General features: G+C 46.8%; 1 protein-coding gene across 1 annotated transcript in view; it reads left to right on the plus strand.

Moving 5' to 3' along the window:
- Positions 1-6502, plus strand: part of LOC310682056 (uncharacterized protein) — a gene marked incomplete at its 3' end in the record, with an annotated part of 194826 nt that extends 188324 nt beyond the window's left edge. The window contains exons 2-3 of the mRNA XM_083450301.1: positions 5386-6443; positions 6478-6502. Coding sequence (XP_083306427.1) covers positions 5455-6443; positions 6478-6502 — 1014 coding nt within the window. The 5' untranslated portion in view covers positions 5386-5454. The remainder of the gene's footprint in view (positions 1-5385; positions 6444-6477) is intronic.
- Between the last annotated feature and the right edge of the window lie 19554 nt (positions 6503-26056).

Below are 26056 nucleotides of genomic sequence, written 5' to 3' on the forward strand. Positions count from 1 at the left end.
GTAGCCCATTCCTCTGGCGAGTCATGTTTGCTGCCAAAGAGTGGGGGGGGGGCACTACCGTGTTCTTTGATGTAGGCGGGGCTGGCGGGTTGGCAAGGAAAGAAAAGCGGCGAGGCAATCCTTCTGCGCACACCTCAAGGGAAAACCTTGTGCGTGCGTGTCCCACTCAGCCATTTGGATTCCTCGAGCTTCCGCTGGTTAAATGAGTTTGAGCACGCAGAAGCTGGCTTAAATAGATTGAGGAGGGTTCGAAGGCAAAACTTCCATTCATTTCACCCTAAGTATTCATAGAATCGTAAAATCTATGAATCTTAGTAGGAATCTTAGTAAAGCATCCATGACAGATGGCTATCCAACTTCTACTTAAAAACCTCCAAAGAAGGAGAGTCCACCACCTCCTGAGGGAGACTGTTCCACTGTCAAACAGCTCTTACTGCCAGAAAGTTCTTCCTGATGTGTAGTCGCAATCTCCCTTTTGAAACTTGAATCCATTAGTTTGGTTCCTACCCTCTGGAGCAGGAGAAAACAAACTCGCTCCCTCTTCCATATTACAGCCCTTGAAATATTGGAAGATGCCTAAAATATCTCCTCTTGGGATTCTCTTTTCCAGGCAAAACATACCCAGCTTCTTCAACCATTCTTCAATAAGGCTTGGTTTCCAGATGCTTGATCATCTTGGTCATCCTCCTCTGCACCTGTTCCAGCTTGTTAATAACCTTCTTAAACTGCGGTGCCCGGAATTGGACACAGTATTCCAAGTGTGGTCTGACTAGGGCAGAATAGAGTGATACTATTACTTCCCTTGACACTATACGTCTGTTGATGCAGCCTAGAATAGCATTAGCTCTTTCTTGCTGCTGCATCACACTGTTGACTCATGTTAAGCAGGTGGTCTACTAAGACCCCTAGATCCTTTTCACATGTACTACTGGTAAGCCAGATATTCCCCATCTTATATTTGTGCAGCTGGTTCTTCCTGCCTAGGTGCAGAACTTTACATTTGTCCCTCTTGAATTTCATTCTGTTCTCCAGTCTGTTAATGTCATTTTGAATCCTAGTTCTGTCTTCTGTGGCATTAGCTACCCCTCCCAATTTGGTGTCATCTGCAAAGTTGATGAGCAACCTCTCAGTCCCTTTGTCCAAGTTGTTTATAAAGACCATGGGTCTTTATTTTATGAATTTATTTTATGAATGACAATGGGCCCAAGACAGAACCCTGCAGCACCCCACTTGTCTCTTTTCTCCAGGATGACGAGGAACCATTAATGTGTACCCTCTGGGTTTGGTCAGTCAACCAGCTGCAAATCTACCTTACAGTTACATCGTCCAGCCCACATTTAACCAGTTTGTCTGCAAAAGTATCGTCAGGAACTTTGCCAAAAGCCTTCCTGAAATCAAGATACACCATGTTCACAGCATTCTCCTGATCCACCAAATTTGTAACTCAATCAAAAATAGAAAGGAGATTAATCTGTCAATACTTGTTTTTGAGAAACCCATGCTTGCCGCCCCGCCCCCCTTTGAAGATGGGGACAAAATCTGCCCATCTCTGTCTGCAGGAACTTCACCTGTTCTCCAAGAATTCTCAAATATTATAGACTGAGGCTCTGAGATTACATCCACAAGCTCCCTTGGCTGCAGCTCATCAGGCTCTGGAGATCTGAATTCATTTAAAGTAGCTCGGTGTTCCCTTACCACCACCTACTTTCCTTTCTTGGGCTGCAGCTATTGTTCTTTTTTGTACATAGCTTTTTCTTTTTCTTAGTTTGTTCTTTTTCTGCCTTTTTGATTTCTTCTTTCTTTACTCTCCTTCACTTTTGTTGCAATGATTTTGTGTATTTTTGCATATGTTTGTATTTTAAATTAATAAAGAATACATATACATACATATATATATATATATATATATATATAATAATAAAGTAGCTCGGTGTTCCCTTACCACCTCCTTTTCTTTCTTGGGCTGCAGCTCCCTCATTACATCACCAGGTTGGTTTCTTTCCTTATGGGTGAAGACATGATGGGACTACACTATCTGCTCTGCGAAATGAGTTTTAATAGGTAGGAGAGGATATATTAATTGCAATTTATATCTCCAGGCATCCATCTCCAGGTTAAACATAGTTTCAAGTCCCATCCTTAGCAGCAAATTGAAGCGTAGGAATTAGGCTGTAAAGTTTTCTTTTGAACAAGTCCAATTGCAAAGCAAGCTGGCTCCTTCTTTTCTTACTCAGCTTAAGAAAGACTGGGAAGTAAATTAAAAAATATAATTTACTTACTCCTAGTCGAGCATTGGTTCTCAGCTACAGCAGCAGTAAAGAACTTTGCAGGTGAATACTTATATACTTATATAAATCAGGGGTTGGCAACCTAAGGCCCATGGGCCACAAGCGGCCCACAGGGGTCGTTTAACTAACTCACGAGCCACCCCCAAACTGAGCCGCCCGCTCGGCGAGTCCCCGCATGCTGCGCTAAACTGGTGCGACGTGGGGACTCACTTCCATGGCGCTGGAAATCACGTCTGCGCAGACGCTGGAAATTGCAGGCCCATGTGCTCACACATGCATGCAATCCAGGCCATGGAGGGGTCTCCGCTGGAGTGAACTGTCCCAGGCGAGGTAAACCTTGCCAATCCCTGGTATTAACAGTCTCAGGCAGATGCCTGAGCTGGAGTAGGCAAAATGCATGTCTGCCCCATCACTGGTTGAAGGAAGAGAAAGAGGGAGAGGAGAAGATGGGAAATGACATCACACAGTGTCCTCTCTACGAATTACATTTTTATGGTAGCAATACAACTCTGTGGTTGTTAATCCCTAAACTAGCAAAAATGTGCCTTGTTGTATGTGACTGCTCAATCTCTCGCATACTGGATTGCAGCACCACCATTGCCCCAGGGTATGATGGGGTGGTCCATTACCAAGCAAAACTGTTTGACTCGTTTTAATTTAGAACAGGGGTGGGAACTTGTGCTCCTTCAGATGTTGCTGGGCTATGACTCCCACCAATGCTTTTTTCTGGGGGGATGCAGGGGTACACATACCCTTAAACATTTTGTGAATCTTTGTAAAGGTAAAGGTAAAGGTACCCCTGCCCTTTACAGGTACCCCTGTAAAGGTAAAGGTAAAGGTAAAGGTACCCCAAGACGGGCCAGTCTTGACAGACTCTAGGGTTGTGCGCCCATCTCACTCAAAGAGGCCGAGGGCCAGCGCTGTCCGAAGACACTTCCGGGTCACGTGGCCAGCGTGACATTGCTGCTCTGGCGAGCCAGAGCCGCACACGGAAACGCCGTTTACCTTCCCGCTAGTAAGCGGTCCCTATTTATCTACTTGCACCCGGGAGTGCTTTCAAACTGCTAGGTTGGCAGGCGCTGGGACCAAACAGCGGGAGCGCACCCCGCCGCGGGGATTCGAACTGCCGACCTTTCGATCGGCAAGCCCTAGGCACTGAGGCTTTAACCCACAGCGCCACCCACGTCCCTTATACAAAGTGAATCTTTGTACTTTTGTCCATTTACTGCCTTTATTTTCCCCGATTTAAACTATAAAATGGTGGTTTTCTTGAGTCAAAATGAGAGTACCCCTAAACATTTTTTAAGAAAAAAGCACTGACTCCGAGCATCCCTCACCATTGGCCATGCTGGCTGGCTCTAACTTCAACAATACCACAGGTTCCCTATACCTAATTTAAAAGAAAAATGACTAAGTGGGAAAGTCACCTCTTTATATAATACTCTGAATAGTATGGAGAAAGTGGAAAAGGACAAATGCTTCTTTCCCTCATAATGCCCAATGAAACTGATTGGCAGTAGCTGTAGGATACAGAAAAGAAAATCCTTATTCAAGCAATGCCTGAATGGAATGTCCCGGCACATAACGTAGCAATGATCACTGACTTAGATGAAGTAAGGTGATTTCTGTTGAGTCAGGTGATTAGCTGTGGGAGGAGCTTATCAGAGCTTGCAGGGCAGTGGCACGTGCAGTTTGATCCATCTTTTAGATTTAGGGGAGCTAGTCTCAAACGTTTGTTGGGGGAGGCCTTGGCTTTTTTTGGGGGGGGGAGTTATTTGTCCTGTCTTCACGCTTTTTAAGATGGAGGACCACTGTAGCCACCCCCAACGACACGTTCTCAAGATGGAGGGTGAGGGAACAGCTGCAGTCGCCTGCGGTTCCTGCGCAATGTTTGCCATCTTGCCAAAGGTTGCAGGCAGCTTTACCTGCAGCAATTGTATGTTGATTGCCCTCTTAGAAGACAAAGTCCAGCAACTGGAGGAATGTGTAGCTACGCTCCAAAGAATTAGAGAGCTGGAGCTCTTCTTGGAAGCAACAGAGAACACCGTCTCCACCCAGGAGGAGACAGGGGACACCCCTGAGAAGGAGGCTAGTTCACCAACACAGGTGCCAGATATATGGAGAAACGTGACTCAAAGAAGTAGGAGGGCCAGGGTTCGCTCTGATTGTTTAGAAATACACAATCGCTTTGAAGTCCTCTCCCGTAGCATGGAAGACGAAGAACAGACTCCATTTGAGGATCTCTCCCTCATTACAGTCGATCAGGTATATGAAGACGAGCAGCAAAGTCAGTCCTCAGGGAATGTGCAGGCGACCTTGGAACGGACAGCTCACGGAAGAACCGCGACCAAACCTAAGAGGAGGCGTGTAGTGGTGATAGGGGATTCCCTACTGAGGGGAACAGAAGCAGTGATCTGTGGGCCTGACAAGATGTCTCGGGAGGTGTGCTGTCTCCCCGGGGCTAAGATCCAAGATGTAACTGAACGACTGCAAGGAATCATAAAACCCACTGACAAATACCCCTTCCTCCTGGTTCATGTGGGAACCAATGACACTGCAAGCAATAGCCTCCAGAAGATCAAGACTATGAGGCCCTGGGCAGGAAATTGAAGCAATTAAATGCACAAATTGTCATCTCATCTGTCCTCCCAGTTGAATGACGTGGCCCAGGGAGAGAGGGGAAAATAGTGGAAGTGAACAGCTGGCTTCGCAAATGGTGTAAACAGGAACGGTATGGATTCTTAGCTCACGGACCACAGTTTCTTGAAGATGGACTTCTGGCAAGCGATGGGCTGCACCTCACAACAGTTGGGAGGAATGTTTTCGCCAAAAATCTCAGAAACCTCATCAGGAGGGCTTTAAACTGACTAATGTGGGGGAGGGAGACAGTGCTCCTGAAGGTAGGAGTCTATCAATTGATGAAGATGATCATCCAAATGTCATAGACCAAATGGAGCAAACAGCACACAGACCTAGTGGTGGGAGGAAAAAACCCTTAAATAAGAGATACGGGGGAATGATTAATGGACTTCAGTGTCTGCACACTAATGCACAAAGCATGGGAAATAAACAAGATGAGCTTGAGCTCTTGGTACAGCAAACTAAATATGACATAATAGGCCTCACTGAAACCTGGTGGGATAAGTCCCACGATTGGAATGTAATAATGGAGGGATACAATCTATTTCAGAGAAACAGAGCAGACAAGAAAGGAGGAGGAGTGGCGTTGTATGTCAGGGATGTGTATACCTGTGAAGAGATCCAAGATTTAGAACCTCAAAGCCAAAGTGAGAGCATTTGGGTCAAAATTAAGGGAGAGAAGAATAACAGTGACCTCATTGTGGGAGTTTACTATAGATCCCCAAGCCAAACGGAGGACATAGATGATGCCTTCCTGGAACAGATGGCCAAGCATGCAAAAGGAAGGGAGATAGTAGTAATGGGGGAATTCAATTACCCGGATATTTGTTGGATGTCAAACTCAGCCAAGAGCATAAGGTCAAACAGATTCCTCACTGGCCTTGCAGACAACTTCAAGGAACAGCCATTTCCAACAGCCTCTGCAACAAGAGGAACAGCCATTTTAGATCTGGTCCTAACCAATGTTGATGACCTGGTTAGTGGGGTAGAAGTGGAAGGATCATTAGGCGCGAGTGATCATGCTCTTCTGAAGTTTACTATACAGCGGAAAGGAGCAGCCAAGCATACTAGGACTCAATTTCTTGACTTTAAGAAAGCCGACTTCATAGAACTTAGGGAGTTTGTTAAGAGGGAGATAGTAAAAGCACAACCTCAGGCAATACCAATGAGACGGAAACATGGAAGGTGCCTAAAGAAGCCAGGGTGGCTATCTAAAGAACTTTTAACTGAGTTAAGATTAAAAAAGGAGGTGTACAAAAAATGGAAAAGGGGGGAAACCACCAAAGAGGAATTCAAACAAATAGCCAGCACGTGTAGACACAAAGTCAGAAAAGCTAAAGCACAGAATGAACTCAGGCTTGCTAGAGGGGTTAAAAGCAACAAAAAAGGCTTTTATGGGTATGTCCGTAGCAAAAGGAAGAACAAAGAAACAGTGGGGTCACTCAGAGGAGAAGATGGTGAAATGCAAACAGGGGACACAGAAAGGGCTGAACTCCTCAATGCCTTCTTTGCATTGCCAAATTCTTCTCCTCAATGCCAAATTCTTCAGGTCGGGAAAACAATGCCCGACCTGAAGAATTTGGAGCAAATGATTCAGCAGAGGAAACACAGCCCAGAATAACTAAGGAGATAGTACAAGAATACTTGGCTAGTTTAGATGTATTCAAGTCTCCAGGGCCAGATGAACTGCACCCAAGAGTATTAAAAGAACTGGCAACTAGTTTCAAAAAGGGGAAAAGAGAGGACCCAAATAATTACCGCCCAGTCAGTCTGACATCAAAACCAGGGAAGATTCTGGAGCAGATCATTAAGCAAACAGTCTGTGAGCACCTAGAAAGGAATGCTGTGATCACCAATGGTCAGCATGGATTTCTGAAAAATAAGTCATGTCAGACTAACCTGATCTTGTTTTTCGACAGAATTACAAGCCTGGTAGATGAAGGGAATGCAGTGGATGTAGCCTACCTTGATTTCAGCAAGGCATTTGACAAGGTGCCCCATGATATTCTTGTAAAGAAGCTGGTAAAATGCGGTCTTGACTATGCTACCACTCAGTGAATTTGTAACTGGCTGACTGACCGGACCCAAAGGGTGCTCATCAATGGTTCCTCTTCATCCTGGAGAAGAGTGACTAGTGGGGTGCCACAGGGTTCTGTCTTGGGCCCGGTCTTATTCAACATCTTTATCAACGACTTGGATGATGGACTCAAGGGCATCTTGATCAAATTTGCAGATGACACCAAACTGGGAGGGGTGGCTAACACCCCAGAGGACAGGATCACACTTCATAACGGCCTTGACAGATTAGAGAACTGGGCCAAAACAAACAAGATGAATTTTAACAGGGAGAAATGTAAAGTATTGCACTTGGGCAAAAAAAATGAGAGGCACAAATACAAGATGGGTGACACCTGGCTTGAGAGCAGTACATGTGAAAAGGATCTAGGAGTCTTGGTTGACCACAAACTTGACATGAGCCAACAGTGTGACGTGGCAGCTAAAAAAGCCAATGCAATTCTGGGCTGCATCAATAGGAGTATAGCATCTAGATCAAGGGAAGTAATAGTGCCACTGTATTCTGCTCTGGTCAGACCTCACCTGGAGTACTGTGTCCAGTTCTGGGCACCACAGTTCAAGAAGGACACTGACAAACTGGAACGTGTCCAGAGGAGGGCAACCAAAATGGTCAAAGGCCTGGAAACAATGCCTTATGAGGAAAGGCTAAGGGAGCTGGGCATGTTTAGCCTGGAGAAGAGGAGGTTAAGGGGTGATATGATAGGCATGTTCAAATATATAAAAGGATGTCACATAGAGGAGGGAGAAAGGTTGTTTTCTGCTGCTCCAGAGAAGCGGACACGGAGCAATGGATCCAAACTACAAGAAAGAAGATTCTACCTAAACATTAGGAAGAACTTCCTGACAGTAAGAGCTGTTTGACAGTGGAATTTGCTGACAAGGAGTGTGGTGGAGTCTCCTTCTTTGGAGGTCTTTAAGCAGAGGCTTGACAACCATATGTCAGGAGTGCTCTGGTGGTGTTTCCTGCTTGGCAGGGGGTTGGACTCGATGGCCCTTTTGGTCTATTCCAACTCTATGATTCTATGATTCTAAGTGGTTGGATAGGTCTGTCAATGTCAATTTGCCATGATGTGATAAACAATGTCAATTTGCCATGATGTGATAGACAAATGGGACATCCGTCCTCAGAGGCAGTGTACTTCTGGACACCAGCTGCCAGGTGAGAAACATCAGGGGACGGTTGTTACCTTCATACCCTGCTTACTGTTGTAGTTTTGTTGCTGAGCAACAACGTGCAGAGCTCAGTGGCGTGGGAGGCCAGCCAACCAGAAGAGTCTTTTGAGGTGTACTTGCCTAGAGGCAGAGTCATCATCCAAAGTGAGATCCATAGGATCGGGTTGCCATGCATGGGGTCAAGGGTCAAGACAAGCAGGAAGCAGCAACGTAGGGCCAGGAACTACAAGTGTTGTTACAAGCATCTGGCTGCTGCTGGAAGCCCAGCTTAAGGCAACTAAAGGCAGCTGGTTTTCATCAGTGCCATCTCCTCCGTGTCTTTGAAGGCTGCACTTCTCCTCCTTCAGGCTGCTGTTCAACAGGTGAAGCCGACTCCTGGCTCATGACACTTGTGGGCTTCAGAGGCATCTCTGGCCACTGTTGGAAATAAGGTGCTCAAATTTCACAAAACTCTTTTTGTGTTCTTAGGACTGTTGCCACTGCTTGGCCCATACTATCCTGTCTCCTTCCAGCCCATCTGTGGGTACTGCAGGGATCTTTCTTAGTTGCAATGCTCTACTATTATACCACATTTCTACAGCCCTCCATCACCTCAGCTAAAGGTTCATGTGCTCCATCACTCTTTAGCTTTTTAATTGGACAGTTAACTCCTTCTTTTGGTAAATTAAGCAAGAGTTGCAAAAGGTATATTTTGGTATATGAGGTGTTTGAAACCAGATACAGTATATGTAATGGCTCATCCCACATATTTCACAGTGAACATTTTCGCTTCTGCCCACAAATGTGCCTCTTAAAAGGATTGAGGAATGTTTCATTGATATTAGTCCCCCAATATGCAAAGTGGCGCTGTGGGTTAAAGCCTCAGCGCCTAGGGCTTGCCAATCGAAAGGTCAGCGGTTCGAATCCCCGCGGCGGGGTGCGCTCCCGTTGTTCGGCCCCAGCGCCTGCCAACCTAGCAGTTCGAAAGCACTCCCGGGTGCAAGTAGATAAATAGGGACCGCTTACTAGCGGGAAGGTAAAAGGCGTTTCCGTGTGCGGCTCTGGCTCGCCAGAGCAGCGATGTCACGCTGGCCACGTGACCCGGAAGTGTCTCCGGACAGCGCTGGCCCCCGGCCTCTTGAGTGAGATGGGCGCACAACCCTAGAGTCTGTCAAGACTGGCCCGTACGGGCAGGGGTACCTTTACCTTTTATGCAAAGTTGACGTTATTGTAAAGCTCTTGCTTCTACAGTTTTGCGGACCAGTTGAGTCGTTCTAGATTTCCACGTTTACTATGTGTCAGGCATGACATCACCACATGGCATCTTCAAGCAGACCCCAGAGTCCGGACAGGTCCACGCCAAACATTTATCAGACCCCCCCACCCTTTACATTGTCCCATACAGCTCTGTGCTGGTGCCAGGAAGTCACCATTTAAATTTTTTCCAATGTAGAGCTGCTTTGGGGGCATTGTGGGAAATTAAAATGGTGGCTGCCTGGCTAAGGTTACCAGATTTTTTTCAATGAATCTGGGGACACCTTAAATAAATAAATAAATAAATAAATAAATAAATAAATACTACACGTTTGGGATGTTGATGCTGCAGTGATGGCAGTGGCAGAGGGGCGGCAGCTGCCTTGACCTCAACCGTCATGTTTCCCCTTCCTCTGAGGCTTCTATCTCCTTTCTTCATGAGCCTGGGTAGCCCCTGAGTTGTTGGTTCTTTGGTGGTGGTGGGGAAATGCTGTGCGGTGGGTCAGGCATGGAAGGAGAAGGAGTGCCAAGAGTGGCCCCCAATCCTATTCCTACTTGCGTGCAAGCAGGCGACGGCAGGGTTTATACTGCCTTTCGGAGCAGTCCCATCCCAACTCCTACTTGTGTGCAAGAGGAGGGGGCAGGGATCTCTCAGGCAGCACAATGCCTCCCTTCCCATCGGAGCAGCCCCAATCCCATTCCTACTTGCATGCAAGCAGGAGAGGGCGGGGATCCCTCAGCTGGGAAGGGAGGCTTCCCAGTTGCCTAACTGAGAGATCCCTGCCCACTCCTGCTTGCATGCAAGCTCTGATAGGCAGCGTGAAGCCTCCCTTCAGAGCTGAGAGACCCCTGCCCGTTCCTGCTTGCACGCAAGTAGGAGTTTTGAGGCTGCTCCAAGAGACAGCATTAAGCCTCCCTTCACAGCTTAGTTGCTGGGGTCAGGGAAGGTGGAGGCAGCCCACAAGCTACATCTTAGAGCGCCTGCACCACCATCATATGGGGACTTCCGAGCAGCTCCTGAAGCCAGCAAGAGCCAACTGCTCTGGACTGCTGAGACTGCCGCTGCTGTGTTTCCCGGGGACATTAGATGAAATCCGGGGACATTCCAGGGATGGAATTTGTCCAGGGACTTATTCGTAAATCCAGGGACTGTCCCCAGGAAACGGGGATGTCTGGTAACCCTATGCCTGGCACCATTTGGAGGAGTGGTGCTGCCAGTCTATCAACTAAGGGTTCCATGGCGGTAGGAGTGGGCGGTCTCACCAGAGAACAGTATGCTAAGAACCCTTAAACTTGGAGTCAGCTTTGCCCAAAGTGGGATCATGCCAAAAGCCTTGGATGGAGTTGGATAGCCTTTTAAAAAACCCTCATCAGACTGATTTTTTGGCTACAGAGCAACTCCTAAAAACGGGGGGTGGGGACCTTTGGTCCCCCAGATGTGGCTGGAGAAACAAATCCTATCAACCTTTACTATGCTGGCTTGGGATGATGGTGCTGTAATGCAGTAAGTGACTCACACTTGCATGCATGAAATGCATTAACTTGAGCCCAAAGCCCAGATTCCCAGTGGGTGTGGTTCAGAGGTGGCAATGTGAACAAAATATGGGTGGGGGCAGCTGAGCCCCACCCCATAGAATCGATCACAAGACACGGCAAATGCCCACCATTTGAATGGCAATGCCCATCAACTGGGGCTGTGTGTGAGTTGGCTCTTGTGGATTAGTAGGCTCCCAGCAGCCTTTGCTCCCCCTTTTCTCTCTCCTGCTTCCTTCAAAGAACAAGGAGCCATATGGAATGGCTCCCAGAAAAAGAGAAACCAAGTGAACTATTGTTGGCATCTATCTGTCTTGAGAGACAATGGTGTGCACCTCCAGGGGTGAAGGCAAAAATAAGATTTTTTTTACAGCCTGCATCTTTGCTAACCCACCATTTTTGCAATGAAACCAAGTTATTTTCTTTATGTCATTTGGAACCCTTTTCTTTTACTGGCAACAGATGAAGACTTGTTCGCCGTAACTCCTGAAACTCCAAAGCTGAGTAAAATCTATCAGTGTTTGAAAAAAGCAAAGGTCCTGACTTCCTTTGTCTCCTCAGCCTGGTCCTCAGACCCTTGTCGGCATAAAAGAGTCCACAAGAAGAGTGTCCTTGCAGAGTATTTTCTGCTTTTATTCTTAAAACTATTTATCTGCAAAATGACCAACTGTACACACATCAACACTACCAGCATTCTCCAACCAACCCACACCAAACACTAACATTGACCACTCTCTATATACAGGTACAATTAGGTGAAAGGTTGCATGAGTCATTGTAGGCCACTGACTCATGCTGACTTAGTTCTTTTAGCATTAAAGAAACAGTGGCCAATTTAACCGTAACAAAATCTTCACTTATTTGCAAAGCTAAATGTCTCTGATTTATTCTAGCCTAAGTATTTTCATGGGAAATGTTTGTTTAAAAGTGGATGAGGGCAGGTGTAAATCTAACCAAGTTTTAATGTGATTGAAGCCATCACCATTGGGCTAACTGTTGTGAGAGAGTAAACAATCTCTATTCCAAACCTCTCTCTCCAACAGATAGGAGATGCAGTTCAGCAACATCTGGAGGGCCAAAGGTACTCCACCCCTGTCCTAAAGGCACACAGCATATTTTACAAGCCAGAGCATTGCTTTCAGCCCAGATTTAGCTGCTTGTGTGTTGTGCAACTAGTTTAATTAAATAAATAGATAGATAGATATAGATAGATAGATAGATAGATAGATAGATAGATAGATATGGAGGGAGGTGAGCATTGCATTTGCATTCCCCAGACACCTGGATGAGCATCACAATGCAGAACAACTGCATCAACTGTCCACATGCAGATGTCTCTGGCCAGATAGAGAGATTTGCAGCCTGATTCAGTGGATGCTTATTTAGAAGCCAGCACCTCTGGGTTCACCGGGACTTCCTCTCATACAAGGCGGCATGGGATTGCACCACTAGTCCTGCTCAAGGGTGAAACTGGACTAGATATGGCTTAATAAGCAACAATTTTATATTTTACTTCCCTTGGTAATGTTTTCTTTTGAAATGTTTAAGATAATTGTTTTGTTTTGCTAACTTTGCTGCATTAAATGTGCATACTGTAGTCGACCTCCTTTGTAACGTTTCATTTTGAAATCTTTAAGGTAATATTTTAGTTTCGTGTTAATTATGTTGCTTTGAATGTACACATTATGTTTGACTTTCTTCAGTCATGTTTTATTCTAAACTGTTTTATTTGATGCTTCAAGATAGGTTGTAAACCGCTTTGATATTTTTTCTTAAAAATTTAAAGTGGTATAGAAATGATTAAAGTGGTATAGAAATGATTAATAATTTAAATACAATGCTAACTGCCAATATGCAAGCAAATTAAGTAATTTGAGACAACTAATTTATAGCAGTAAGATGAACTCCAGAAGGCCAGGTCCACTACTTCTGAAGCCAGAATAGTTGGCTTGCAAGTGCTAGCCTTCTGGTTTCATTGTTTTGAGGATTAGGCTGGGTGGGTGCGTAGCTTAACGTTGACGCCTGATCCTATGCAAGCTTACTCAGAAGCAAGTCTCACGGTATTCAGCGGGCCTTCTTCTCAAATAAGCATGCAGGACCACAGATGCCCATGGGCAAGACAGACAAGCAGAGCAGATGCCAGCAACCACGGTCCGCTCCGTTCAGTGTGCAGAGGAGGGCTGCAACCTCAGTGTGGCAATCTGTACGGATGGTGATATTATTATTATTATGGAATAATAAAGTGTGTCACTAGCTCGGCCTTTCCTTTCCTTCTCCCTATGGCTATCCCGCAATGAAGACTTAACCAAGCCAGTTCTGCTTGGCTTGAAAAGGTGCGCCCCAGCTGGACGGAGATGGCGCCTCCTTTGCCGCTCCCGTCCTCGGCCGCGACGAAGCCGCCTTCCGCCCCCCGCCCGGGGCGCTGTGCTGGCACGCGAGCGAAGCGAGCTCGGCTGCCGGAGCAAGACCAGCCGCGGCCTCCCTCGGCGGGCGCGATTCGGGCGCGGGGGGAGCCGCCCGAGAAGCCTCTTCTTTGTCGGCGCCGCTCTGGAGCTCAGCAACCTGCCTGACAACCGGCCTGGGAGCCGCGCCGCGCCCCCCGCTCCCCCGGCCGCCCAAGGCGAGAAGCTGCCTTCCCCGGCCGGGCCGGCGCTGAATAGCGGCTTTGTGCCGACTCGCGTGCAGCCCCCCCGGCGGACACGGCCGTCACGTGACGGATTAGCGGGGCCCGGGAAGCTGCTCCGAGGCGCGCACAATGAGCTCGGCCGCAGACGGGAGCCCCCGGCCTTCTCAGGCCCCATAATGGGATTAGCTTCTCCATTTCAAGTTCCATACAGCATGTAATTTCTTTTTAATTAGGATTAGGCGGCGGAGGAAAGGCGCCCGGGCTCAGCCCCAAAGGCAGCCAGTGCTTGTGAAAGGGAAGGAGAGCGAGGGGAGGGGGTTTCATTCCTCCTCTTCCCTAATGCTCGGGTGCCTCCCACACGCTTTAGAGAAGAAGAAACTCCCCCACCTCCGAGCATTCAATGCCCGTCAAGAATGAACCGAAATGCCCCCCCCCTTCTCTGCCCTCCCCCAGCCTCTTGCAGGCCGCCAGACACATGAAAGGCTTTCTGCTCCCTTTTTCTAATTTGCTCCGCCATTTCAAGTCATTTTCTCTGCGATGTAGGCCTGTAGCGAGGACGGGGCCGGGACACGTTGGTCCCCGAGGCAGAAGATCCAAACGGCGCAACCACAGCCTCCCCCTAATTAAAAGGGGGCCCATCCACCAGGAGGGAACACAGAAGCCGCCTCGAGTCTGCATTACGGAGCCCCTGGACACTTTGCAAGCTCAGGCGCTCCACAGCCAGCCACCTGCTGCAGCACAGAGGAAGGGGGCCACAAGATTGCATAAATCCAAAGCCTGTGTTTTAACAAATTTGTAATGCTGAGAATCCACCCCCCCCCCATTCATTTAAATGCTAGTTAGTGCAATAAATGACAAATTAAAGGTAAAGGTACCCCTGACCATTAGGTCCAGTCACGGACGACTCTGGGGTTGGGCGCTCGTCTCGCTGTATAGGCCGAGGGAGCCAGCGTTTGTCTGCAGACAGCTTCCGGGTCACGTGGCCAGCATGACTAAGCCGCTTCTGGCGAACCAGAGCAGCACACAAACCCGCAGGAGTGGTACTTGCACTTTTGACGTGCTTTCGAACTGCTAGGTGGGCAGGAGCTGGGACCAAGCAACGGGAGCTCACCCCGTTGCAGGGATTCAACCCGCTGACCTTCTAATTGGCAAGCTCTAGGCTCAGTGGTTTAGACCACAGCGCCGCCCGTGTCCCCAAAATGACAAATTACTATCCTGCAAATAGAGACATTTATCTTTCTCAGCTAGAAGGAAGAAAAACAGTGTCCTGCATGTGCCTTCCCTTCCAAAGAACACTTTGTGGTCAAGACAAAATGTTGCCTTTCACAAAAGGTACATTTGTGACTGAAATCTTGAGTTTCTCCAAGAAAATTTCAGCACTGATACCTACGTTCATCTTCTCTAAGGCCACACTCAGCATAAAACTCAAATGAAACTGTAAATGTTGGTTTTATGATTGAGTTTTTTTAAACAACAAGTGCCTTTGTTGTTGTTTAGTCATGTCTGACTCTTCGTGACCCCATGGACCAGAGCACGCCAGGCACTCCTGTCTTCCACTGCCTCCTGCAGTTTGGTCAAACTCATGTTGGTAGCTTTGAGAACACTGTCCAACCATCTCGTCCTCTGTCGTCCCCTTCTTGTGCCCTCCATCAGGGTCTTTTCCAGGGAGTCTTATCTTCTCATGAGGTGGCCAAAGTATTGGAGCCTCAGCTTCAGGATCTGTCCTTCCAGTGAGCACTCAGGGCTGATTTCCTTAAGAATGGAGAGGTTTGATCTTCTTGCAGTCCATGGGACTCGCAAGAGTCTCCTCCAGCACCATAATTCAAAAGCATCAATTTTTCGGCGATCAGCCTTTTTTATGGTCCAGCTCTCACTTCCATACATCACTACTGGGAAAACTATAGCTTTAACTATATGGACCTTTGTCGGCAAAGTGATAAGGTCCTTATGGAGCCACACTGATTTTCTAGATGCTTCCCACTTTTTAGAATTGTCTGTATTTGGAGCATTAATAATTTTTTAAGAAACTTCCATCCATCTTGGATTCCCTTCTCTTTGAGTTTTTCTGACCATGGGATCATACCCAGTAGCTCCTTAAGCTTCTTAAAATTGGCCTTCTTAAAATCCAGAGTGCAGGTCTGACTACACCCAACTTTCCCTTGCCTCTCTTTCATGAAACCCAAGTGGGCACGATCACTTCCTCCCAAGTTTCTGAGTACTTTCACTTTGTTGATCAGTTCCTCCCTGGTTCCTCCTTGATGGTGAGGATCAGGTCCAAGATAGATGATCCTCTTGTGGCTTCTTCCACCTTCTGGGAAATTTGTTTATGTAAATCATTTGATGAAAATCACAAATATACTTGATGAATGTATATATTGTGAGTGGGGGCATATAACTGTCTCCAGTCACACTACTATATCTGGCTTGGGCTTGGGCTTGGGCTTGGGCTTGGGCTTCTGAACATGTCTGGACTATACCATGCAAATGAGAATACAATGGTTTTCTTAATTACATAGAGAGAAGGAGCTGAGACTGTATAACCCCCCACCCCCAATCTTTTATCCTGTTGAAATGCTTTTCTTTGAGCTGCACCCTTTTTTCTCCCTTCACACCATGGATGGTTCTGGTGGCTTCAATAATATACAAAAAACAAAAGCACCCCATATGCTTCTTAGGCTAAACAATTACTCCTGTTTAATCAGTTTTTCCCCAAGTACCCAAGCAAAGATGTGGGTTTTAACCTGTCAAACGCTACAAGATGAGGCTGATCAAAAGCTCTCTGGAAATAAAAGGCTGGAACTAACTTGAGGGATGTTCTTTGTTGTTCCATTGGTGTTTGCATGTGAGGGCTGCTTACTGTCTCATGCTCATCTTTGCCAGCAGATCCTGTGGAAGGAGGCATTGTAGACTGCCATGCAAATTATAGCTTGCAGGAAAGAACCCTTCATCTGTTTGTGTGAGATATATAAAATAAAGATACTGCTCCATTTGGCTTATTAAGCGTATATTCTTCAGTATCAGGAACATGAATGGATTCCACTTCCTGTGTAAATTCCTCTGTGGTTAATTTCCAGCTCAATTAAAACACAGAATGCAACATATGAAAGCAACCCTACCTGAACTACATGCTGCCCTGGGCTCCCGTGGGTGGGATAGAACACAAGTAAATAAATATATAAATTCAGGAAGAAGTAAATAAATTCAATCAATAAATTTGTGAAGTTGCTCATGCCATTGTGATAAGGTGGTCTGAGGTATCGTATATGTTTTCATTTGGGGAAACATTGCTCTGATGTATATATTCAGGACACAGTTCTTGGACACATTATAGCCACTGCAGCATATATGTACAGGAAAGCAAGAAATGTGGAGGGTGCTCAGAAGGTCAAGGCCAAAAGCAGTGTTACTCAATTAAACCAAGTATGTACAGGTAGCAGTACATGTGTAAAAAATGATCAAGGGTCTGGAAACCAAGCCTTATGAGGAGCAGCTGAAGGAGCTGGGTATGTTTAGTCTGGAAAAGAGGAGACGGAGAGGAGATATGATAGCTTTCTACAAATATTTTAAGGGCTGTTACAGAGAAGAGAGATCAAGCTTGTTTGCTCCTGCTCTGGAGGGTAGGACTTGAACCAATGGCTTCAAGTTGCAAGAAAGGAGATTCTAACTAAACGTCAAAGAACTTTCTGAGGGTAAGAACAGTGGGATGTGAAACACAAGTGCAGTCAAGTACAACATTCCTAGAGTGAACATGTTTGCACATGGGGAGGAATGTTTGTCCAGCCAGCAGGTAAACTTCCTGTTTCCTTCTGGGCTGGGACAGACTTCCTCTGCATGTGACTAGAGGTGGGTGTGGCCTCACCTGTGCAGGTAATGACAAAAGCACAGGGCAGCCATATCTCTCTCTTTCACCACATGCATCGAAGAAACAACATCTCCTGAGCCAAAGATGCCCTCTTGGCCAGGCAAGAGAGGACAAAGGGACTGTCTTCTTATGAGATAGATTCCAAGTGTATGCTACTTCATTAAGCTACATCTGCCTTCTGGGATCTGATTGTGAACAGAATGTGAGTAAACTCTTTTTATACTTTTGTAAAAGACTGTGTCGCCTCTTATATTTTATGAGGGAATAAAGGGAAAATACCAGAACAGTTATTATAGAGGCTTTAGCGAGCCTGAGCAAACACATCCGTTGCAAAGTTTAAAATAAGGGGAATGTTACTCTGCTGAAATTGTGGAACTTGTTAACACAAGTTGGATAAGGATATAATCAGACAATATATCCTCTCTTGCATCAATTAACATTCCCACAAGAACTGTTCGACAGTGGAACAGACTCCCTCAGGAAGTTGTGGATTCTCTTTCCTTGGAGGTTTTTAAGCAGAGGTTGGATGGCCATCTGTCATGGATGCTTTAGCTGAGATGATTGCATTGCAAAGGGTTGGACTAAATGACCCTTGGGGTTCCTTCCATCTCTACAATTCTGTGATTCTATTATTCTAGGTATCTGTGCCTTCCTACACCTGGATCTGCCCTCTGGAGCATTACTTGATCTGTGCACCAACTGTTCAGGGTGGTTGCCAGTCTTGGTTATCACATTCCCTTTGGAGTGTAAGGCCTTGGGCCTCTTTAGATAATGACTTTCGTTCCACAATACTTATGTCAGACACATTTTTGAGAGTCCACAGGACTTTAGAAGAATATATACCAGCAGCATTCATGCCATTTTCTTTATCATACCAGATCGTCTGCTGCCTCTGTTCCCTCCCACACCCACCCACAAGCTGTCCTACTTTGTTTTCAAGTCATCCCCTCTTCCTTTCATTCTGAGTCCCTTTCCTCTTAGCACAGAGCACCCTGGGCAATCTGGAAAAGGAGTGGATTTGCCTTTATGCTACACTTCTTTCTCTCCTCCTCCTCTGTACCTGTTTTCATGCCTCTTGCTGTGAGAAGGAGAATGTCCTTGCTGCTTGCAGCCACCCAAGGAGCAAGGCAGGAGAAAAGAAGAGACAAAACAGACTGATATAGCTGAAGTCCAGAATGCTGTGAAATGCTCCTCACAGATACCTGCAGCACTTGGTTTCCTGCCAATGAATGTTTAGGATCCATGTTGGTGCCTGGACAAGTGGGTACTTACGTACCCTTAGGCACTTGCTCCTCAGTGGGCAGTCTGCAGAACCTCTCCTTCCCCTCTCCTCCTTATTTCCCAGCACTTCATTTGTTGTTATACCAGTGCACTGCAATATCAATGAAAACGCAGACAGGTATGTTTGCTATATCCATGCATCATTCAGATTGTATAAGGCTAGAAAAACAAATACAAAAATTAAATGCCCTGGCTAACACATCACCAATTAGAATCATAGAGTTCCAGTGCTGTCCTAATATTGATGAATAGATGCTAGTGTATTTAATATTGAGATACATTCCCAGACACTAGTGAGTCATTCCAGGGCATTTCCTTCTGTCCTCCTTCTCCTGTGTTCTATATGAGGAGGGACTATATTTCCTTTAGGAACTGCTCAAGTTTAGAATGAGCTTGTTTCTTCTCACACTTTGTTAGAGAAAGCCATGTGTAAATATTCAGGAGAAGAACTGTCTCAGCCCTATCTCTTGCTTTTGCTTCCTGTTTCACTTCAGCTCATTCATTCCTGAGTAAGTTTCTTCTTACAAGAATATAGCCAAGGCTGTAAATTATAAGATGTCTGCACTTAATGAAATTGATGCTCAAGAAATGCTACACTGCAGCTCTTGCAAAGGAGGGAGAGAGGTTTGTAACTACAGGTAACTGTGGTTGCATGGCTAGTTCCCGACACCCCCCCCCCCCGGTGGAAATAATGACACATGATTCAGTTATTAAGGTTATTGGGCTAAAAAGGTCACAACTTTATTGGTTACAGGTGATGAGCAGTATTGGCTTAGGCATTGGTCCTAACTGACTATATCCGACTCCAGCCTGCCTGCTTGAAGTCCCGGAAGGATTAACCACCAGTAGGGGGAGTCTTGCTGATGCACATCAACTAGGAACCCCCCCTGGGTCACTGATAGGGGGCATGCCTTAGGCCCTAACCTCCCCAGGCTTCGGACAGGGCCACGCCCCCCGGAATCCTTTATCAGACTACCCTTTGTTACGGTAAAATCTGGGTGCGAGGCTGCTCTGCCACCCAGGTCGTCGGACTAAGTCCGCGGGTCCCTGCGGAGGAAAACGAGCTCAGCCGGAGACAGGAGCAAACTGCAGAAGATCCAAGTTTATTGCGCAACAGGTTCAAGGCGAGATTGAACAGTGAGAAAGGGGTGACATGAACTTTTGAAATTTCCCTCCATGTCCCAGAATACAGTGCAAAATACAGCCCAGTTACATCATGAATACATTAAGAAGAGGTTGGGTTACACAGATTACATCATGAATACATTAAGAAGAGGTTGGGTCACACAGGATTAACATGTGGAGGAGGGAGGGGGGAATATGCAGAGCTGGAGATATGCGCAGATAAGCACATCCTGAGTACCTGATGAGAAGACAATGGTCCATGTATGCATGGTCTGCCACCTGGCCTTGCCTGGAGGAAAGGCTTGGCAGAGTGATTTGACAGGATTAGGGTCTTGACACCTTGCTTGAGGGATTATGGAGGACAGGGGAGGTGTCATGGAGTCCTAGAGAAATTGAGCAAATTGGCACGTTGATTTTCTATGAATTTTATAGATTTTAGTCCCTTTTGACATTGACAATTGGAAATAAATGGATATATTGTAGCGAAGAAGGAGGTGAAGAAGACATGCCCCCCCTTCTGTATCACCTTCAATATGCGGGGCAGGTGATGGTACTACCTCCCCTCTTCTATCTACAGAACTATACGAATGCCTAACCACCAATACCCAGAAAGTTCTGACGATTTACTACGAGGTAGGTGAAAACCAAGTGGCTGGTGCCAATTTGCCAAGTGGAAAAATTCCTACCAGGCCCCTCAACGGCAACCAACCAAGGTCCATAGCAAGGTCAAAAGAATGCAAACCTTATAGAGTGAGAGGGTGGTAAAAACAGGAACAGCTGGTGGGTGGCAAAGAGGGAGATCCCCAGCCGCTTCCTGTCTTTATAGGGCAGGCCATGCCCCCGAACCAGCCGATTGGTTGGCTAGGGGGTGACGCGGCCGGGAATCCCTTCAATCGCGCGGGGCTGGCCTCCACCCACCGTGCGCATGGAGGGGCCGTGAAGCCCGCAACCCCACCTCCTCCTTAGGGCGGAAGTGGCTTAATTATGCAAGCCATAAACACCTGCCAATGTCATCTGTTACAACTAATACCCCCAGAATGTTTTGTTTTTCAGTTCTCTGGCTGTATCTTTGTGTTCTTTATGTTCATTAAATAACAAGCCTTGTTGTTGTTGTCGTTGTTAAATAAGCCTATGTGTTCTGTTCTAGGGGGTTTGACTAGATGACCCTTGTGATCCCTTCCAACTTTGCTATTCCATGATTCTATAAATTGAATAAACAACAACAACAAAACTGAAATAAAATGGAAATAAGTGCACCTTTGGATATCCAGGACAAAGGCTATGTAAGGGTTAAATGCCAAATAGTAGTGGGGAGTTGGGATTGGGATAAGAACATTAGGCTGACTCTTCTGAACCCTGACATTTCAAGGAGGTACTTTGACCTAGAATTCCCTCAGTTAGCTGTGAGAAGCATATGGAGAAATGCTTGGGATGGAGGGACTTGTTCTTAATTTGCCATGATCCAGATGTCTGTGGGATACGTTTGCTTTTTAGATCCTTCAGGGATCCTATCCAGCTATTTAAAGCACTTGAGGTGTGTGTGTGTGTGTGATTGCCTTTGGAGTAGTATGAATTCATGAGATCAGCCTGAGCTGCTGATGTCTTGTTTCTTGAGGTGGGTGCGAAATCACTTTCCTCCTCAATTCCGCTTTGCTGCCTGCCCCATTTGTGCCCATTCACAGAGGAAAGAGCACAGCACCTGTTCTGTTTGCTTGTGGGCACTCACATCTGTCTCACAAGCTGGATGTCTTTAGAAAGCCAGAGACACAGGGAAGATTGAAACTGTTCCACTTAAGTGAAATATAAGAAATTCTTACTAAATTCCCCAAGAACAGGAGAAGCTTGCTGATTCTGAGCCAGAGGGGCACAATCTGGTTTCTCCCACCACAGCATCAAATACCAAAAATGGATTCTTAGGAGTACTTATAGGGCTTTTTTCCACTTCTGTGTATGAGTTGTTCCCCACACTTGCACAAATGAGCACACCTGTACTGATGTTAGGTAAAAGGTAAAGGGACCCCTGACTATTAGGTCTAGTCGTGACCGACTCTGGGGTTGCAGCGCTCATCTCGCTGTATTGGCCGAGGGAGCCGGCGTACAGCTTCCGAGTCATGTGGCCAGCATGACTAAGCCACTTCTGGCAAACCAGAGCAGCGCACGGAAACACTGTTTACCTTCCCGCCGGAGCGGTACCTATTTATCTACTTGCACTTTGATGTGCTTTCGAACTGCTAGGTTGGCAGGAGCAGGACCGAGCAATGGGAGCTCACCCCATTGTGGAGATTTGAACCGCCAACCTTCTGATCGGCAAGTCCTAGGCTTTGTGGTTTAACCCACAGTGCCACCCGCGTCCCTGATGTTACCAGGTGCCAATTATCCACTTCCAGAAAGCTGTTTCCCCTGCATTATCTGGAGCTGTGTGAACATCAGGGTGTGGAATGGGTGGAAAGATAGAGAACAGCATAAATACAAGCGAGAGTTTCTTAGCATTTGGAGTACTACTTCTTCGCCTGTATCTCTTCCTTGCTTCTTTGTAAACTGAAAGAACATGCATATTTATTATTGAGAGCTGTGCTGAAAAAAACGCCAAATGTGCTTTCAGATCAGGCTTAATGTTGCAAACCTGTGCTTCAGGTATCACAAATGGGTCACTGACAACATTTTTTTAATAAAAGAAACTTACCAGATTTTTAGTGGAAAGGGTAAATGGGGGAATAAACTAGGTTATATATATGGATGCTGCCTGGGGCTCCTAGGGGCTGAGGTACAGTGGGCCACCAACCTTTTTTCTGAGGCAGCTAGGCCCCCTCAATGTTCAGAGGGCCCCCCTTGTGTGCAATGTCAGGACATTGCAACTGGTCCCCTCAATCCACTGGAGAAGGTGGTGCCTCTGGATGCTGTAAAACCATGCAGGCAGGAGAAGCACTAATTCCACAATGAACACTTGTCTGGAGCACCCCACATTCTCCACCAAAGGAGCTCATGTCCTGTGCTTAGAACAAATCAAGCCAATTTAACTGTGTGTGTGTGTGTGATTCTTTGTGGCTGATTAGCTGCTCTCCCTGTGCAAAGGTCAGAGGGGGCAGGGTTTCTGTTGAGGCAAGTGATTAACTGTGGGAGGAGCTTATCAGAGCTTGCAGGGCAGCGGCGCGCGCCTAGCGCTGCACGCAGTTTGATCCATCTTTTAGATTTAGGGGAGCTAGTCTCAAATGTTTGTTGGGGGAGGCCTTGGCTTTTTTGGGGGGGGGGAGTCATTTGTCCTGTCTTCATGCTTTTTATGATGCAGGACCGCTGTAGCCACCCCCAACGACACGTTCTCAAGATGGAGGGGGAGGGAACAGCTGCAGTCGCCTGCGGTTCCTGCGCAACGTTTGCCATCTTGCCAAAGGTTGCAGGCAGCTTTACCTGCAGCAATTGCATGTTGATTGCCCTCCTAAAAGACAAAGTCCAGCAACTGGAGGAACGTGTAGCTACGCTCCAAAGAATTAGAGAGCTGGAGCTCTTCTTGGAAGCAGCAGAGCACACCGTCTCCACCAAGGAGGAGACAGGGGACTCCCCTGGGAAGGAGGCTAGTTCACCAACACAGGAGCCAGATATGTGGAGAAACGTGACTCAAAGAAGTAGGAGGCCCAGGGTTCGCTCAGATTGTTTAGAAATACACAATCGCTTTGAGGTCCTCTCCCCTAGCATGGAAGACGAAGAGCAGACTCCATTTGAGGATCTCTCCCTCATTACAGTCGATCAGGTATATGAAGACGAGCAGCAAAGTCAGTCCTCAGGGAATGTGCAGGCGACCTTGGAACGGACAGCTCATGGAAGAACCCCGACCAAACCTAAGAGGAGGCGTGTAGTGGTGATAGGCGATTCCCTACTGAGGGGAACAGAAGCAGTAATCTGTGGGCCTGACAAGATGTCTCGGGAAGTGTGCTGTCTCCCCGGGGCTAAGATCCAAGATGTAACAGTGATCCATGCGACGGTCATCTCCAGGCTTGACTACTGTAATTCGCTCTACGCAGGGCTGCCCTTGAAGCTGTCCCAGAAACTCCAGCGGGTACAGAATGCTGCAGCGAGGCTCCTCACGGGGTCTCTGCCATGGGAGCATATTCACTGGCTCCCGGTAGAGTACAGGGTCATATTTAAGGTGCTGCTTTTGACCTTTAAAGCCCTTCGCGGCCTAGGACCCTCGTACTTACGGGACCGCCTCTCCTGGTATGCCCCACGGAGAGCCTCAAGGTCCATAAATAACAACACCCTAGTAGTCCCAGGCCCTAAGGAAGTTAGATTGGCTTCAACCAGAGCCAGGGCCTTTTCAACTCTGGCTCCGGCCTGGTGGAACGCTCTGCCTCATGAGACCAGGGCCCTGCAGGATCTGATTTCTTTCCGCAGGGCCTGTAAGACAGAGTTGTTCCGCCTGGCCTTTGGCTTGGAGCCAATTTGATTCCCTCCCTCTCTTTCTTTTTTCTTTTCCTTCCCCTCCTCCGATGAGGCTACATTTTAATATTTTAATGTTCCATTATTTTAATGTTGTACTTTACTTTGTTTTAAGTTGTAATCATTCATCTTGTTTTTATTATTGCTTGTAAGCCGCTCTGAGCCTGGCCTTGGCTGGGGAGGGCGGGGTATAAATAAAAAATTATTATTATTATTATTATTAACTGAACGACTGCAAGGAATCATAAAACCCACTGACAAATACCCCTTCCTCCTGGTTCATGTGGGAACCAATGACACTGCAAGCAATAGCCTCCAGAAGATCAAGACTATGAGGCCCTGGGCAGGAAATTGAAGCAATTAAATGCACAAATTGTCATCTCATCTGTCCTCCCAGTTGAATGACGTGGCCCAGGGAGAGAGGGAAAAATAGTGGAAGTGAACAGCTGGCTTCGCAAATGGTGTAAACAGGAACGGTATGGATTCTTAGCTCACGGACCACAGTTTCTTGAAGATGGACTTCTGGCAAGCGATGGGCTGCACCTCACAACGGTTGGGAGGAATGTTTTTGCCAAAAATCTCAGAAACCTCATCAGGAGGGCTTTAAACTGACTAATGTGGGGGAGGGAGACAGTGCTCCTGAAGGTAGGAGTCTATCAATTGATGAAGATGATCATCCAAATGTCATAGACCAAATGGAGCAAACAGCACACAGACCTAGTGGTGGGAGGAAAAAACCCTTAAATAAGAGATACGGGGGAATGATTAATGGACTTCAGTGTCTGCACACTAATGCACAAAGCATGGGAAATAAACAAGATGAGCTTGAGCTCTTGGTAAGGTAAAGGTAAAGGTACCCCTGCCCGTACGGGCCAGTCTTGACAGACTCTAGGGTTGTGCGCCCATCTCACTCAAAGAGGCCAAGGGCCAGCGCTGTCCGAAGACACTTCCGGGTCACGTGGCCAGCGTGACATCGCTGCTCTGGCGAGCCAGAGCCGCACACGGAAACGCTGTTTACCTTCCCGCTAATAAGCAGTCCCTATTTATCTACTTGCACCCAGGGGTGCTTTCGAACTGCTAGGTTGGCAGGCGCTGGGACCGAACAGCGGGAGCGCACCCCGCTGCGGGGATTCGAACCGCCGACCTTTTGATCGGCAAGCCCTAGGCACTGAGGCTTTAACCCACAGCGCCACCCGCATCCCATTGAGCTCTTGGTACAGCAAACTAAATATGACATAATAGGCATCACTGAAACCTGGTGGGATAAGTCCCACGATTGGAATGTAATAATGGAGGGATACAATCTATTTCAGAGAAACAGAGCAGACAAAGAAAGGAGGAGGAGTGGCGTTATATGTCAGGGATGTGTATACCTGTGAAGAGATCCAAGATTTAGAACCTCAAAGCCAAAGTGAGAGCATTTGGGTCAAAATTAAGGGAGAGAAGAATAACATTGTGGGAGTTTACTATAGATCCCCAAGCCAAACGGAGGACATAGATGATGCCTTCCTGGAACAGATGGCCAAGCATGCAAAAGGAAGGGAGATAGTAGTAATGGGGGAATTCAATTACCCAGATATTTGTTGGATATCAAACTCAGCCAAGAGCATAAGGTCAAACAGATTCCTCACTGGCCTTGCAGACAACTTCATTGTCCAGAAAGTGGGAGAAGCAACAAGAGGAACAGCCATTTTAGATCTGGTCCTAACCAATGTTGATGACCTGGTTAGTGGGGTAGAAGTGGAAGGATCATTAGACGCGAGTGATCATACTCTTCTGAAGTTTACT

This window comes from Podarcis tiliguerta, assembly GCF_965153285.1.
Source record: "Podarcis tiliguerta genome assembly, chromosome: 7".
Taxonomy (NCBI): Eukaryota; Metazoa; Chordata; class Lepidosauria; order Squamata; family Lacertidae; genus Podarcis; species Podarcis tiliguerta.